General features: G+C 38.4%; 1 protein-coding gene across 1 annotated transcript; it reads left to right on the top strand.

The window, feature by feature from the left end:
- The first annotated feature begins 7,120 nt into the window (after positions 1–7,120).
- On the top strand, positions 7,121–8,325 carry LOC139686379 (larval cuticle protein A3A-like). The gene is made up of 2 exons (XM_071583574.1): positions 7,121–7,132; positions 7,714–8,325. Exons 1-2 carry the CDS (start codon positions 7,121–7,123, stop codon positions 8,281–8,283), a joined length of 582 nt encoding a protein of 193 aa, XP_071439675.1. The 3' UTR covers positions 8,284–8,325.
- Positions 8,326–17,440: the final 9,115 nt, after the last annotated feature.

Genomic DNA, 17,440 nt, shown 5'->3' with positions numbered 1-17,440 from the left:
TAACGGTTTTCAACATCGAAATCCACCAATGGTATGATAGATGTAGTCCTTGTATTGGAATAATTAATTTTTATGAGGCAGTCTTGATCTTAAGAACATGTTACTACCGTCACAAGTACTATCATAGGCTAGTTTTCAGCAGATCCCAATTGAACGATTCATAATCGATTTGAAACTAGCTTTGAGTATCATAAAATTGATACGAATCGTATCAGATTTCAAAATAATGATTATTCAGAGATTATTCGACCTTAAACAATGTCATAAAACCTCATTCACTACTCATTCTTCATAAAATTCCTTATGAAAACTTATTGCTTGAAAAATAGCTTATCAGTGCCCAAAGTAACATCTTTTCATTAAATTAGTACGTACCCCCCCCCCCCCCAACAACCTTTGCTTCTTTACTCTACAATAAGGATATCACTAAAACAATCTTATAGTATCACCGGTAAACATAGAAAAACGATGACACAGGTTGACATGTCGGAACAGAGACACTTAATTTCTTATAGTTCGACACGCCTTTTGGCAGTAATAATTTAGCTTTGATCAACAAAACTATAAACATGTATATTCTTATCACTCACTGCATTCCCCATTGACCAATTCCATTAAATACTTGAATAATTTAACAATTACGTGATGTTTCAATATCCTGGACACTCCACCAGACATTATCTCAGTGATTTTACAATCCACCATAGCCTCTAATTAATACAATTGTGCAACTAAATATTTCGATTAAAGCAAAGCAATCATTTAAAACTCATCCGGAACTATAATTACCTTTATAGTTCACACTTTACCAGTTACGACTGATGTAGAGTTACGTATAACGGCGGTAGAGGTCGGAGAAGTATAATAACCACATCAATGAAAACCGGAAACGTTGAATTAGTCTAATAATTCAGCAGTTTCATGACACTAAAGAAATTAAATTTTGTACTGGATAAAAGATACTCTTGACAAACTCCCGGAAAACACCAAGCGGAGAAGTGTGACCAACGGAACCTCAAAGATGGACCGCTTCCTTTGGTGGACCGAAAAACCAGTCCAAGAAACAAAAACAAAGGTTACCAGGACGAGATGAACTTTGAGCAGATTGGGACCTTGAGGATTTGTAGAGGGGGCACAACAAGGAAAACCTGAGATGATGAGTCGTTCAAATAACCAGGTTCAGCAGGTCGATGACGGCAAAGAAATTACATTTATGCTGAAATATTCTCTTATTTTGACACACACAAAATCTTATTTTTAAGCAACTTTGCTAGTTACCAAGAGTGTTTTCAAGTATAAAAAACGATTATGATTCTAGGAATTTCTTAATCAAGGTAAACAAGCGGAGCCTTCAGAACTTCAGCGCCAGTACTCCAGGGTTAATTCAAGCGGACTCTCATCGTAAGCATTTGCCCATACGTGAAAATGTAGACCTATGTTTATCTGAATTTGCTGTAAACATACAATTGGCAATACAAACGAAAGTTTTCGTACGCTAGCTTTACAGTTCTTGGTTATTCCATAGACAATATTCCTGGAGTTTTAACATCATTTAATCAAAACAGGTGTCCTGATCCAACAAATTACTACAATAATAAATATCAATCCTGTTTCCATTGAAAAATAACAACCTATTGCGCGAAGGTATGCAAACTATTAGCCCAACATCAAGCTAAATATTCTACAATTGATACCGAATAGTAATTACAAACATCAGCAGTGAATGTCATTTTAGTGTCACATTAAAAATTGATTATATCAATTTCATCTACAATAAAGAGAAGGGAATTTATAAATTACTTTTTTACATCCGAGTGCGTAATATTGGAGAAAATATTTGCCTAAATTTATACACTCTTGCAATCAACAACCACGGTAGTCAAACTTCTTGGCAATGCTTTTCATACGATTATGAATTATATTCATAAAAATTCCAAAAGTTTTTTAGGAAAAGGTTTAAAAGGCATACCGGAGAAAATTGGCACCGGAGGTATGAGTATTCGGGTGCCAATACACGGCACTAGATACCTTGCAACGACTGAGTCAGAGAAAGAGGAGCTGCGTTCAAAATAATTTCTCTTTCGAATTTGACTTTACTGCGATAAGTTAAGGCAAGCACAAAAAATGTCTCGTTTTTTCTTCGATCAACCGGTGAAATCAAAAATGACCACAATCTACCGCAAAAATGTCGAAAGAATCTAAATGGTGATTCCTAATTGCCACTGTTTTTTAAGCTTACGGATTAAAATGTCTTTACATCGATAAATTTAATTTGTTATACAACCTAAAAAATATTTAAAAGTTGACAATTTTGGCATTTTTATCCCAGGGACAGTATCTCGGGAATTTTTTAGAATGGCTTTTTTATAAATCAATTTTTTCGTGAATTTCGAAAGTTTTACTTTAGATTAAAACAATTCCCGGAATACCACTTATAACAAACACCCATATAACACAAACGATGCAAAATTGTATATAAATCAAGAATGGAATAGAATCCAAAAGATTTGTCGCAAAACATTTCAATTACGATCCAGGAAAATAACCGAATATCAGACCGAACGGAAATTCAGCAGAAGAATAATTTCACCGCATACAAAAAGAAACCAGTAAGACAATGGATTATCTTCCATACAGAATACAAAAACCTATTTATATATTATTCTAGAGAAAAAATTTAAGTTTTTTAATACTAGATAAAATTCCAGATCACATTTTTTCTTTAAAAAATATATGAGATAATAATAATGTACATTCGGGTAGACCTCGCATTTAGATTTTTTACAATTCAAGCACACGGATTAAGAGTAACAAAAATACTTTTATGAACATGCAATGTGAGAGTATGTAACACTCAGGTGTCCTCGAAGTTTATTGGCTAAGCTAACACCTGCCTAACGGGCATGCACATAAGGAGGTTAGATCGTGACTGAGCGAGTCGATGTGTCACCTTAGTTCATGTACTGAGGAAGAGTGATGAAATTAATGTAACGCCCATTCATGCGCAGTTCGTAAACAGATATGGTGTGAACATACAGTTTTAAAGCCCATCAAGAAGTTATTATTAATTTCTGAAATAAGCTCTAAATCTTACGAATTCCGAACTATTTCCGAGGCGCCGATTTTTGAAACTGTACGATTTCCACTGTTTTCTGCACAAATGATCAATATAATTTAAACAAAGGCAGGTAGGGACTCTTTGTGTTAATAATGCTGAAACTCTTATTCAATTACGCATGTGATATCAGTTTTTCGAGTCAACGACATTCTGCCCCATTAATCGATAAATATTCGATCCCACGTCTACAATCATGCATAAAATATTGGATTTTCGAAGTAAATTTCTATGAAAACTAACAACGATCCTATTTAATCATCCTCACCATGGATTCCACATAGCATTAAAATAGAAGTATTTTTTATCAAAAAGACACAAAAATCCGTAGTCAATAGTAAGTTACATTTTTTTGCTGACAATGCAGCGGCTTAGAGGAGCTAGGCTGGGAATCACTGACGGAGCGAAGGCTTAATAACAGATTAAATCTCTAGCATTAATTGGTAGGATATCTATTCAAAAATGATGTTCAAATGTTTTATTAACCCCACCGTACTACCATTGGCAAGATTATGTCCATAAAATTCGAGAGATTTAAGTGCAGAACAGATAGATTTAAGAAGTAATTTTTTCCTCGAACGATAGGATCAGAATCCTATCGTTCCGACCGCGGTAAGGGAAAAAGTATTCAGGTCAGAAGTCAGGAGTGTATTCACCCCCTGCCACACACCCTATCGGAGGTTTGCAGGCTACTAACAAAAATTCAAATACTAAAAACTACTTTTCAACAATAAACAAAAAATGTAACGTACCACAACGGTCTCACAAACCGATACTACCAGCTCAGCAGCTAATACTGGTATTTAAAGATACAGATAGTAAACAGCTTCTTATTTCTAAAAACGTTCAGATATAATAAGTAATCAATCCGTAACTGGACAGGAATCTTCGGGCAAAAAATTAAAAAATAGCATTCACGAAATAATTCTCGCAAAACGAAAGAATGGAACACCGGAAAAGCACTTCAAAAAAAGAAATACTTCCACTAAGTCCGGTATCAAAATTAACAGCGTGTGAAATTCACATATCAGGGTAGGGGGGTCACTTCCTTTCCATGTACCGGTTATGGTTTCCCAGGAAGATCTGGTACCCGAAAAATCACATAGCCTGGTGTAGCTGCAGCTGCAGCTGGTGGAGCTGCAGGTGTCCGGAGTGACTCGTCCGGGAATCGAACCCGGGCCCTCTAAACATACATACATATCTATACATATATATATTATATATACACTCAGATATATATATATATATATACACGAGGGTCATCCGGAAAGTAGTACCCGTTCGTGAAATAAAGACACAAAAGTAAATATTAACAAACATAAAAAATTTTATTTGAAAGAGGATACTTTAAACTACTTCTCAACATAATCTCCAAGCAAATTAAGGCATTTGTCATAACGTGTGACAAGTTTCTGTATTCCTGCTGCATAGTCCTTCGCCGCCAGCTCATTGAGATACGCGAGGGACCCATCTTGCACAAATTTTTGCATATTGCAGATGGTGTTTAACAATTTCATGAACAATTGTTCGAGAAACATTGGGAAAATGCTCACAGATGTCATCAATTGTGACGCGCCGATCGTTCCTCACGAATTCGTCAACTGAGCTCACCAGTTGGTCTGTAATGACAGACGGTCTCTCCGAACGCTCATCGTCGTGTGTGTTCCCCCTCCCCATGTTGAAGTTGCGACACCACCGCCGAACAGACGACTCGTCCATTACATTGTCTCCATACACCTCCTTTAATTGGCGATGAATATCACATGGGCGAACGTTTCTTGCATTGAGGAATTTAATCACTGCCCTCACTTCACAACTGGCGGCGTTCTCAATTTTTTTAAACATTGTAAACAATCACAGAAACAACACAGGCAATGCTAGCGTCACGCAACTTGGCTCAGAGAAGGCAGACAAGCCACTGAAGCTATCTGACCTCGTCCAGCGGCTACTCGCGTCGTCAGCACTTCATGCGGCACGAACGGGTACTACTTTCCGGATGACCCTCGTGTATATATATATATATACATATATATTTTTCATGTACATATATATTACATTTTTCAGATGATTCTAAAAATTGCATTTTTCGTTTCTCTCCTTTTCATGTTCGTCCTATTATAAAATATTACCCCTAAGACTGATTCACAAAGGCCACATTACATTTATTCGCCAATACCTGGAGTAGCGATGCATAAAAGAAATATAAGCTTTCTCTATTTATCAATGCAATTGGTAGGAGTAGCTTTTCGCTTTACCTCGATTCATTTCCAATGGGGACGACCAGCATGCGAGCAACAAATCTGAGTTGACAGCACGAGAATGAGTGTGAGTTTTATAGTTCTTACTAATAGGCCACCCACAATCTTCAAGAACGTCGCTAATAAAATAGCAGCTATTGCAAAAAATGACGCGAAAAGTGGATTATTTATAATTAGAACTCGTTTCTAGAGGTGAACGAATACATGATCTAAAGGCATGTTTGAAAAACAGTTTAATTCAAAGGCTCAAATTAAATTAAATTCAACCAGCATTTGAAAAAGTCGCCGAATTCCGGCGAATACTCTTTTGAACACATTAATGACAGTGGTAAATAGTTAAGGACATGCCGAATCGGGCTTCAAATGTATACCTTGAAATTGAGAGATAAAAAAGAGAGCTCGGTTCACGGTAGGACGTAACACATTTCATAAAACCAAAATCTTTGAAATGATATTATTTCAACACCTATAAGTCCCTGAAGAAAATTAAAGCTTCCATCGGTTGATTTACACATGTTGACATACATGACGAGAGCAAAATAACAAAGATATGGGGGAGCTTAGGCGCTAATAACTATCAAGCAAAGAGTTAAAATGCATAAAATAAATCCCTTTCCACGAAATCAGAGATTAAGGATCATTCGATTGACACACTAAAGATAAAAAGAGATAGGTGTCTTGCCCACGGTTAAAAAAGTCAATGCTCCAAAGTCAACTGTGCTAATTAATTCTGGTAAAATTTATGTATGCCCAATCAGTATAGGGTAAAATTGTCACTTAGTACTATACATACACAGTGACAAAAAGTTGGTTACCACCTTAACGCGCTGAAACTTAACCGGATTGTGACACAGAACAATGATCTCAATATCTTGTACTGGATTTTAACATTTGTATTCATAATATAAAATATGTAAATTTAAAAAAAATACGGGTCAAGGAAATTTACTCGTAGATCTCAGACGCTGTAACTACGTTATAAGAATAGAAATGTCCCATGGACTGCTGTAGATCACCCTTTATGAAGATTTTCGCTGAGATGCTGAGCACTAAGTCGAATAAACTGATTAAATTGCAACGAATAATTTGGAAGTTTATATTTAATCTACGGTTCAGTTAAAATATTAATTGAATTTAAAATTACTTTTAAACATATTTTTGCAAAAATAATGGGATAAGTTTATAATTTACAACCAAAAGTGAACAAAAATGATTAAAAGAAAAACAAATGCAAATTATCTCCAACATTTTGCCAATATTATAATTACAATACGACTATTACGACTATCTACTACGACTTAATCATTTTAAATTGATAAATTTAGGAATTAAGACGCCCATCAAAGAGATATCCAGATCTTAATAACATAGAAGTCGCAGTTAAAATTACAAATATCACAATACAGCGGGGGTTCCAAGAGTTGTTTTGAAGAGAAAGGTGAATACGGGGTGTGCTAAAAGCAGGGTGAGGTCAACTGCACATTTCTCGGTGGAGAGGGTGGGCACAGAGGGAATGCTATGCCGGTTGATGCCTTACCACGGGTCCAGAAAATAACTCGAAGTGAAAGGAAAGCGTGGGGGCGATTGATGCAAAATGCTGAGTCTTAGGAAGGGGGTCCTTCTCTCTGGCTAGCTACTGCTACCGTTGCGACACGGGGGAAAAAAATAGTCATACACCCCCACTTCCAATCGAAATGCCGTAGTATATAAGCTATCACGCTCGTTGTGTTCCGTAGCAGAACTCAAAATGGCATACAAGGTAAGTGGGGACACGTGGAAGTCAGACGAGAAAATCGAACCCCATGTGCGAAAGTGTACTGGCGTGATACAGCATTAAGAGGGCAAAATTTTAGGGACTACAAAAAATATTTTAACATTCAATTTTGAGTGCCGCTGCTACAAAGTTCTAGAGCAGATGACTCTCAATTTGAGAAAATGCTAACATTTAGCCCGTGAGGCGCTTGATGCAGGTGCTTTTTCTAACGGAAGAGAGAGAGACCGGAAGTGAAATCGCAAGTTTTTAGCATGAAGTGAATAATTTCAAGTGACCATTAAATGGGGTTTTTGAAATATGTGATCACGATAAAAAAATCAATGGGCACAGTTTATTCGTCCAAAAGGATCGATAGTTAAAAATATTTTGCTAATGCTAACGATAAGGTCAAATAATGACACAAATCACATTCATAAGATAGATGAAAATCAAGCAAGAAGCGAACCCGGTGAAATGAATTTCCTGCCTAATTAACTAGCTATCAATTATCGCACAAGTGAAACCCTTGGGCCGGCTGCGGGATTAAATCGGCCTGCTTTACACCCCTTTGTTTCCAAATTTTACAGTTCGTCGTCCTCGCCGCCCTCGTGGCCGTCGCCAACGCCGGATACCTCGGCGCCCCCGCTGTCGTGGCCCCCACCGTGGCCCGATATGCTGCCCCCGCCGCCTACCACGGTTACGCCAGGCCCCTCGCTTACGCCGCCCCTGCCTACGCTGCCCCTGCCTACGCCCACGGAGCCTACGCCCGCCCCTTCGCCTATGCTGCACCCGTCGCTAAGGCCGTCGTCGCCGCACCCGTCGCCAAGGCCGTCGTCGCCGCACCCGACTACTACGACCCCCATCCCCAGTACTCCTTCGCCTACAGCGTCGCCGACGCCCACACCGGTGACAACAAGGCCCAGCAGGAGACCCGCGACGGAGACGTCGTCCAGGGATCTTACAGTCTCGTCGAGCCCGACGGCACCCACCGTCAGGTCGACTACACCGCCGACCCCGTCAACGGATTCAACGCCGTCGTCCACCGCCAGCCCGCCGTCGTCAAGGCCGTCGCTCCGGTCGTCGCTAAGGTCGCCGCTCCCCTGGGATACGCCGCCCATGGACTCGCCTTCGGACACGGAGGATACTACCACGGTTGAATAGCGTCAAATCTTTTTCCATCATTCTTCGCACTTTTGTAAATTAAGGCACAATAAACATTTCTTTCACCTAAAAAGCATGATATTTCTTTTTTTCGACTTCCAGCGCCCAAAGAAATTACTCTAATGATTGTTTTCATAAACACTGTTTCAGGCGTAACTTGGAGGAAGTCTGTCATACTATTCGTAAATGAGAGAAGACTGATGAAGGCATATGGCAGATTCAACTAGAATTTTAATTTTTCATAATAAATCAGCCTTGTTAGACTTCCCTCATTTACGCCTAATTGCTTGCATTTGGGTTCGGGCATATAGAATGACAGAGGGCCCAAACTTCAGAGCCCGGCCTTTTACCTTTTAATGTAAGCTTCATTTTGACGAGATATTTTAAAAAATATGGTGGCCATAATCTCATTTTTTTATCTTTTATTTCTTTAATACCCTGCGAGCGACCGCTAGGGTGTGCCGCACGGGGTACACACCAGACTACGCTTGACGCAAAACATCTTTCCCTTCTGCGGGGTTAGACAAAAATTCTTTTATTCTGATCCCTTATCGTTCGTGGCGAAAATTACATCCTACATCTACCTGTTCTGCATTAAATCTCTCGGATTTTGTTGACATGATCTCTCCTACCGTAATACAATGGGGCTAATAACACATTTGCAACGCAATCCCTAAAGAGACATCCTTTAAATTCATGAATGAGTATTAATCTGTAATTTAGCCTTCGGTACGTGAGTGATTCTCTACCTAGATGGTCTAATAACTTTAATACAGTACTAATTTTGTCTTAACAGCGTTTCAAAAATCTAGTATTCCAGGCATGTATTCCCGAGAAATAACAAATAGCAATAAAAGACCAAATATTTAACTAGTTAAGACAAATTGAAACAATTTTATTGCAACAGTGGTGCATCGAGTGAACTTAATACTAGATCTTTGACGATGCAGAATAATAGTTTTAAAATAATAAATTATTGAAAGCGAATGTTCCAATACTATAGGGACGCGCCAGATTACAACCATTAGTGATAAGCAACAAAAATAAAAACTTGTAGTACAGATAAGAAGATTTTCTAATTTACAGTTAACTTAACTTGTCGTAAGCAAATTTCATGCCAATAAATTACTAATCTTTCATATCCAAAGTAATCGTAATTTCCAGGGGTTGCACAGAGGATAAATTTCGATTCATCTACTACGGCATGGATGACAGCTGAGTCTTAAATGTAATGCAAGTAACGACAAGAGAGAACCGATAGGGACCTGGAATAAATACAGGATAGCAGCAAATACAAATACAAGGTTACGTGAAAATAGCACATCGCACGAAATAGAACTTTGAAATGCTCCTACCGAATAAAATCCCGAGAAAGAGGAAGATAACTGGAAGGAGCTTTTCGGCGTTAACCAAATATGTTGTGCATTGAAGAGGAAGGGACGGGAAGACACGGAAAAAACGAGAACGGCCCGTAAGCTGCGTTTCGTATTTTCAGTGCTCCTTCCCCGTCCTCCATCAGAGTGACCCCTTGTACCTTGATGAAGGTGGCTGGGACCACCGAAATATCGAAGTGAGTTGTGTTTGTGTTTTGGTCAATCTTTTAATTATTTAATTTTATTAATTAATGAAAGTGTGCATCAAGAATTAGTGGACGACATTAAGGTCCTATCTTTACAAAATTTAAGTACATATATATATATAGCATTGTACGTGTATGAATGTGTGTGCATATATATAATTATATATATACACACACACATATATATACATACTTACACACACGCAACGTTAGGCTAAAGTTGACCAGCAGCTGTAGAATCAGCTGAAGAGGAGCAGTAGATTGCCGAATCATCAACGCCTACAATGATCTTACTGAGACCAAGATGCTGTTTCTATATAAATGTGGCAGAACATATTTAATTCGTAGAATACTAATAGAATGCATGAACAGCAAAGAAATAGGAACGATTCGAGCAATATCTTGAGGAATTCCGTTTTCCCGCGAGTAGAAATCTAGCATGCCTCCTCCTACTTTTACGCGAAAGGACGTTCGCTCGGAAAGTTCCTTACATAAGATGATATATGACCACGCATATTCCATTAGCTAGGTTTCCGCGATATGTAACACCATCGATCTGTATCAAATACCTTTCTAGGTAAATACTGACGCCAGATGTTTTTGGGTGGAAACAATAACCGCATTTCCGAAGCACATTCACATTGGTAATGAGCTAGAAGGCTTCGAGATTCCGAATACCATTATTAGTTAAATACCATTATTTACCGACTGCTCTGAAACCTCGTAAGAAGGCGCTTGAAATACCTGTTTAGGGCAGGTGAAATAGGTCAATAACAACCTCTCTTGGTAGCTATTTTCCGAGTTTTAAAAAGGGAGCAATATGAGCGATTCATTTTCCCGAGTGCTTCTGTACAGTCCAGAATGTATTTTGCAGACCTTTCTGTTTAAAACTCAGAGTATAACAAGAAATATCGCGGCAAGTCCAAGTGCAGTAACGCCTTTGCGGAGCAACATAATCCCCCACCGTCTGAAGCCGATATTGTAGGTCTCGTTCCTTTAGCAGGTGGGCGAAGACCGACTTCCGTCCAATGCTTTCATTCTACGAAATTCGTCGCCATAATTAAGAAAGCTTGATGCATTTGAGAGAGTTCAAGCGACGGGGATCGTTAGTGATACTCCATCCGTTATAATTGAGCCATTTCAAAATACAATTTTTCAATATCCATTTTATTACTGCCGTCATCCAGGTCAGATACCCTCCATCAGCATCTTCCCAATTTCGGTGTTAATATGCGGCTGTTGGGTTATGGTTCCTTAACGAATGCTTGTATTCATCTCCAGGGTCATCACCCGCAACGGAGTCTAATAAAGGGAGCGATGCGTCACTAAGTGACAACGAGTGCTTTGGTACCAAGAGACAAACTCCAATACGATTGCCAAGGAAACAACGTTGGCGCTCCACTCCGCAAACCCAGCGAACGCTTGGAGTGATCAGGCGTTTCTTCCTGGCCGCCATGAAGACGGTTGACCAGGCGAGATTCTCCCGGCCGCCCGTCTAACGTTAGAAAGAGAAGGGTCAGAGGAGTGCTGCGTTCTCTTCCGCTCCCAAGAAAATCTCTAAAGCAACCAGATCCACATTTCCTTCCGACACGGTAGCCTTTCAGAGAATTATGCACTTTACATGCGTTAGGCATGTCCCTCGGGAGTGCTGACCTCAAGGTTTGAGTGACTATTCTTAGACGTCATTTAAGAAACCCGGAGTATTCTTGACGAGTTCGTCAGAGAGGTATACCGTGGATAATTTCTACTCATACCTTAATAACCTGTGGCATTATTATGAATAAGCACAAAGTTATGCCATTTACCTCAGCTTTACAATCTCAAAAGAATACACAAACCAAACTGCGTCTAACACACAAAAGAGAGGCGCACTTCCTTACCAATAGTAAAATCCTACACCAACTTAGGGGTAGCAGGGGCAGATTTAAAACCCTTAAACGAAACATCCACATGCGATTTCATTCATTGGTCCCAAAGTTTGATTTTCCGAGAGTATTGGACCTCACTAAGGAGCCCACCGCATACGTCTATAGAAAAGATAAGGCAGAGACCATTGAAGCAGGACGAAGTTGGAAAGGGAGTTTTAATTTTATCGAAACATTTAAACTTTGATACACTTTGCGAAAATAAAATGTAATTATAAGCAGAAATGATGATGCAATTTTTGCGATATTTAAAAAAAAAACACCCTAAATTAGAACACAACCGGAGAAACGAGTATAACAAACAGTTTAATGGAATATGCCATCATCTACATATAACATATAATTTGGCTTTGATTCACTCGGTGATTACCACATGTAAATTGAAAAAAATTAATGACTTCTGGAATCGTATTTTATTTTTTTCTTTTTGCCAGTTTTTAACCATTTATAGAAGCGAAATCGCACGGAGACAGACGATGGTGGAATGAGGTGCCAAAAAGTCACCTCAAACTACTCACGAAAGCCACAAAGGAGATAACTTCAAGAAATAGCACGGGCAAGGGAGGCGCAGATTTTCAGAACGAACGAAAGAATTAGATTTTGTCTATATAAACAGTTGAATTATTTTTTTTCCAACCCTTCGTTCAGCTATTTACTGACTCACGGTTTACTATTACTACGCAAAACAAATCCCGAGGTTCCCTAAAACTGATGCCACTACTTGATTTATCGATCAGTAATTTTCATCCATTGCGAATTATGAAACTCAAATCACAATACTGATTTGATAAAGAACAAATTAATAGTTGAAACTTTGATACTGGTGAATGAAGTATACTGACATGCCATATAAACCATGCTTTGAGGAAACCGACGGAGAAAAAAAACAAACGGAGAATGAAGAACTTATATTAATTTTACCGTAAGAATTATTGCCTCGCCATTTTATTAAAGCATTGCACATGAACAGCAACGATTCAAACAGAAAAATGCCCACATTTGAGTAACTTACAAACTTAATACAAATAAACTAATATGATTCAACAGATACATACTATTTGCTTTGGGAAACAAAACAGTGTCGCTGTGAGGAATGAAAAAAGCGCAAGCTAAAGTTAAATCGAATTATTACCAAATTTGGTCAATCAAGTGATAGGGACTCAACCAGTAACAGTTGCCAACATGAAGAAATTAAGATAAAATACATTGTGATGAGGATACAATATTTACAGCTATTGGCAATCGTAAAATTTTATGTCAAAATTCTCGACAGATACATGTACAGTATTACATGGATTTATGGGAAAGGTGAGCACAGGCTATGGTAGTCTGTCCACAAGTTAAGGCGAGAATATTTCGCCAGGTCACAAACTTCGAATATATAAATAAACAAGTAAGGACCAAAGATTATAAGATAAAATTAATTATTATAAGAAATGAATAACGTAAACATTGCTTAGATGGCCTTGCACCATTTCCTTCAATCTCTTGGATTCATTCCCTGATCCGTATTGCCATCTCCTCATTTTCCTCGATATAACTAGATAATTTTCACTCTTAAACCTCGACCATACGTCAAAAGAACAGTTTTCAATCTTGGTAAATTAAAATTCATATTCAGGGGACTTTAACAGAAAGAGAATCGCAGTTAGACAGATGAGTATCGACGCATCTTATGGAGACGGACAATATACTAAAATATTTTTCATTTAAATACTGTTATCCAAGCATTGAATTATAAACGTGGAGCCTTTTGGCACGATCATTCATTTTAATGATATCATCGCATCGAAATAATTACGAAAATATTTTTACAATCTTTGAAATGACAACCAGGAAATCCTCGCGTCCGAAATGGGGTAACGCTGTGTTACGCTTCGATGAAGTCGTAACGATAAAGATCCATTAGGAAGGCTGTGGATTGCTCATTGGAGCATGCACTATATGACCCATGGAGTGTCTCAATCATATAATTGCAAGATAAAACCGTCATGGAGTGCGGAAAGTGGAATTTGACGCCGCTTTTCACGGACGGATTTTATTATAAGACAGGTTTAAATTAGTCAACTGTGTTGTAAGCAATTATTATTGTGTATTCTAAAATGCACTTTAAGCATGACCAAAACTACGGTTAAAGAACCCAAAGGTTGGCTAAATAGGTAAGAGTAGATCTCACCCAAGAGGTGCATTCAAGTACTGGGGTTAGCCAATTTTTTTCTCGGTACCGGAAGTAGATTTTATGATGTGGATGACCTTAATATACGCGGGCACTCTTTCTGGATACCAGAAAGAGATAGCTCCACACTATTGTGCAAATGATTCGTATAACAGCTTCAAGAGCGAAAAGCGTTTTCAATGCTTAAAATTTCGTCGTGATGTACAAGAACAGCGTCTAATCATACGTTTTCTCCACTTACAAGTATGTGGTCTAACACCCAACTAAGCTTATCGTCAAATGAGTGAGGCATGCGGTGATAGCTCCAAGTGTGTAAGCAAAAGTTGCGTTCGTGGTACAAGGTGTCAAAGAAGGTCAAACTCCAGGTGACAATGAACTCAAGAAGCCTCGGGCAAGGACCAGCTGGATTTCCAGTAAGTAAAACGGACCCTTTCGAAAGCGTTCACTATTGCCATGGATAGGTCGTCGACATTGTGAAAACTCAGTACGTCGACAGAGAGATTTTATTAATAAGAACAAAAGTTTCAACAGTATGGTGTCAGAAGTTGAATAGAAAAAAATAGGAGAGACTAAAACTTGAACGCTCCCCGTACTAAGTCATATACAGAGCGTGAAATTCGCACAACAGGGTAGGCATTCCTAGTAATCGTATCACCATTGAATTTCCAAGAATAAATTAACCCGAAAAATCAAACCGCTGGGGTGAAGCTGAAAGGTCAAAAGGCATCAACTGGGAACGAACCTGGGTCCTTAAGTCGGTATCCAAGCAATCTAACCCCTTTAACTATCACGCCCGTAAAAAGCATAACGTTATTCAGAACGAATCCATTCACCAATTTCTTTATGCGTGGCTAACCAGTAGAGGGGGGACGAAGGAAAAAAAATTCATAGGCTGATAATGTGAAATCGATAAGGGATTAACATACCAGACCCATTTCGCAAATTTGGGCTCGAACTCCGGAGGAGAAACGTGAGATAACTCGTTCGAACACCGAAAATGCGCATTCCGGGGCGGAAATTCCAAGAGCGGTGTGTTGCCGTCGTCGGACGGCTGGTCTTGCAGAGCGAAAAACAGAGCGACGCATTGGCGCCTTTCCCGTGCAGTGGGCTCAAGCTTATAGATTTTTTTTATTGCCTGCCCTGCAAGAGCGTTTGGGCGTCAACAATTCACCGTGAAAAATGGTTGCTGGGCGACAGCTCGCAAACTTGTCTAAGTAAAAGTATGGAAAGGATAAGTGGGCCAAGTATATTCCACCACTTCATTCCCCGTCTCTCTACCCCAATAAACAACGCATTCCGTTGAAGCGACACAATTCCTTTGGCCGCGCGACAAAATTGACTAGAGACGACTTCGAGCTCATTTACGCAATAGAAATTAGGCATGCTTCATTAGCCAAAACAGGTACTTTGATCCTCCATTACTAAAGTGAGCATGGATTTGAACGATCATCTGATGACTCCTCATAAATTCCTTGGAATCTTGACTTTCATTCATGCATATAAATCATAAAGTAAGAATCACATTTGTCTCTCATTTTTTATATAAGATTTATCTTTCTGACTTTCATCGAATTGCAAAATTTCACATCTGGATAAAACATATCGATTGTTGGTGCATACGCACTTAGTGCGATGGGATTTGAAAACATTATTACAAAATACACGGCGATACATAAAGGTTATGTTTATTGGTAACTTCTCTGAAAGAAATAACAAGCAATCATTGAAGTAGGAGGGCAAGAGTCACCTATTAAATCACAACCTGCTTGAATTCGTTGGAAAATTTCAGTTTTTAGCAGCGACTTCGGGCGCAGCTTAACTAACTGCATTTTTTACTTTTTGAACTTTGGACCAATAATCTTTTGCAAATGCGTTACAGGAATTAATGATTCAAAAAATAAAAACATCCTCGGATACGAAAAAAATGTATCCCAAACGATCATTTAATATTTTATAACAGCCCATCATCACGAAACAAGTGCAAGTAAATCCTGCCATGTAATTCATAAGGCAGAGGGTGTACACTGGATTCAGACGAATGGATCGAGATCTACTGAAACCACACATTACTCTTTTCCAACTTTCACATAACTTCGAAATTTCAATTGAAGTATTATTCCAAAGTACAATTTTATTAATATTTACTAAAATTTAGAGGACTCAAGCAAAAGCGTTTTTAAAGTGAATTGACCTTTAATTATTACCATGATTTTATAAAGATATATTTATTAGTTCTTGCTACAGTTGCAGAGTTCACTTTTACACAGGGAAGGTTGTTGCGAGGAATTCGACGGCAGCAGAGGTCGATGTGGAGAAAACTGGGCGACAACAGGGTTTTGAACACTCGTAAGAGGAGAATGCCCTGTAAGCGTCGTTGAGGGAGGGAAACCTCAACGAAACGAGGGAAGGTCGAAGGAAATTGGAGTTAAGGAATGTTTTATTGCAATGTAAGATTTCATGGTATTTTTGTCCTGTTCGAAAAGGCTTAATGACGTAGCAGTGATTAGTCTCTGTGTCCAACATAAATCTACCTTAAACGGTAGACTACTGTGAATAAAGTCATTGATTCATTTTTTCCTTAACCTAGACAGTAGAGGAACAGCCATTATAAAATTCATTATCAAAAATATATTTTTTTTAAATAGATGGTATTTTTATTAAATATTGTGGGAAAAAATTTGAATATATTATTATCTCACACAGGTGCATTAATATCGGTAATAACTAAAACTCATTAGACCTATTCCCACTAACTACACTCCAGTGTTGTACACAAATTTATACTAAAAGGGAACATGTTTTCACAATTACAACAACAATTAGCCACAAAAAATAGGCATAAGTAAGTGGGCCAGCAAGAAAAACTTAATGGTACAGCTGAAGCATAACACTCAAATTTACGCCGAACGCTACAAAATAACATTAAAGGAGATAGACAGCATACATGTAGAAGCAATGTTACGCCTAAAAACTGAACAGTAGAGTTGCATCCGATTTTATAAAATTACACTTTGGGGGGATTTCAATGCTCTTAATATATTTCCCGGAACGAAGTCACTCTGTGCAGCCGCTTATATTGAGAGATGAATACTTACATGCAAACTGGTAGGTAGACAGAATGGCTGAATCAATCGCGCTAGCGACGCTTGGGATGGAGCCAAGAAAACTTGGTCCCAGCTGTGTCATAAAATGCCCGAAATTGAAGCAAAAAACTTTTCCAAAACAATCTCACTTCGACTGAAAATAAGGTTATACAAATGTGTAGTCGAATCATTTGCGCTACGCTCCAGTTAATCACAATTGAAGGAAAAATCTTCAAAAAATACAGTATAAAATTATTATCAGCGCTAACTTATCTAAAAACGACTAATAAGATAAGTGCTGCATTTGGAGACTACAGAAAAAATTAGTATGACCAAATATTCCTAAATACTAAACCAATCAAGACTAAAGCTTTATAGCAACACGTACCA

Source organism: Hetaerina americana, unplaced genomic scaffold, assembly GCF_022747635.1.
Source record: "Hetaerina americana unplaced genomic scaffold, ioHetAmer1.1.p SCAF_1, whole genome shotgun sequence".
NCBI classification, from domain to species: Eukaryota; Metazoa; Arthropoda; class Insecta; order Odonata; family Calopterygidae; genus Hetaerina; species Hetaerina americana.
Note: the sequence above shows the minus strand (reverse complement) of the source record. Positions and strands in the feature narration are given on the sequence as shown.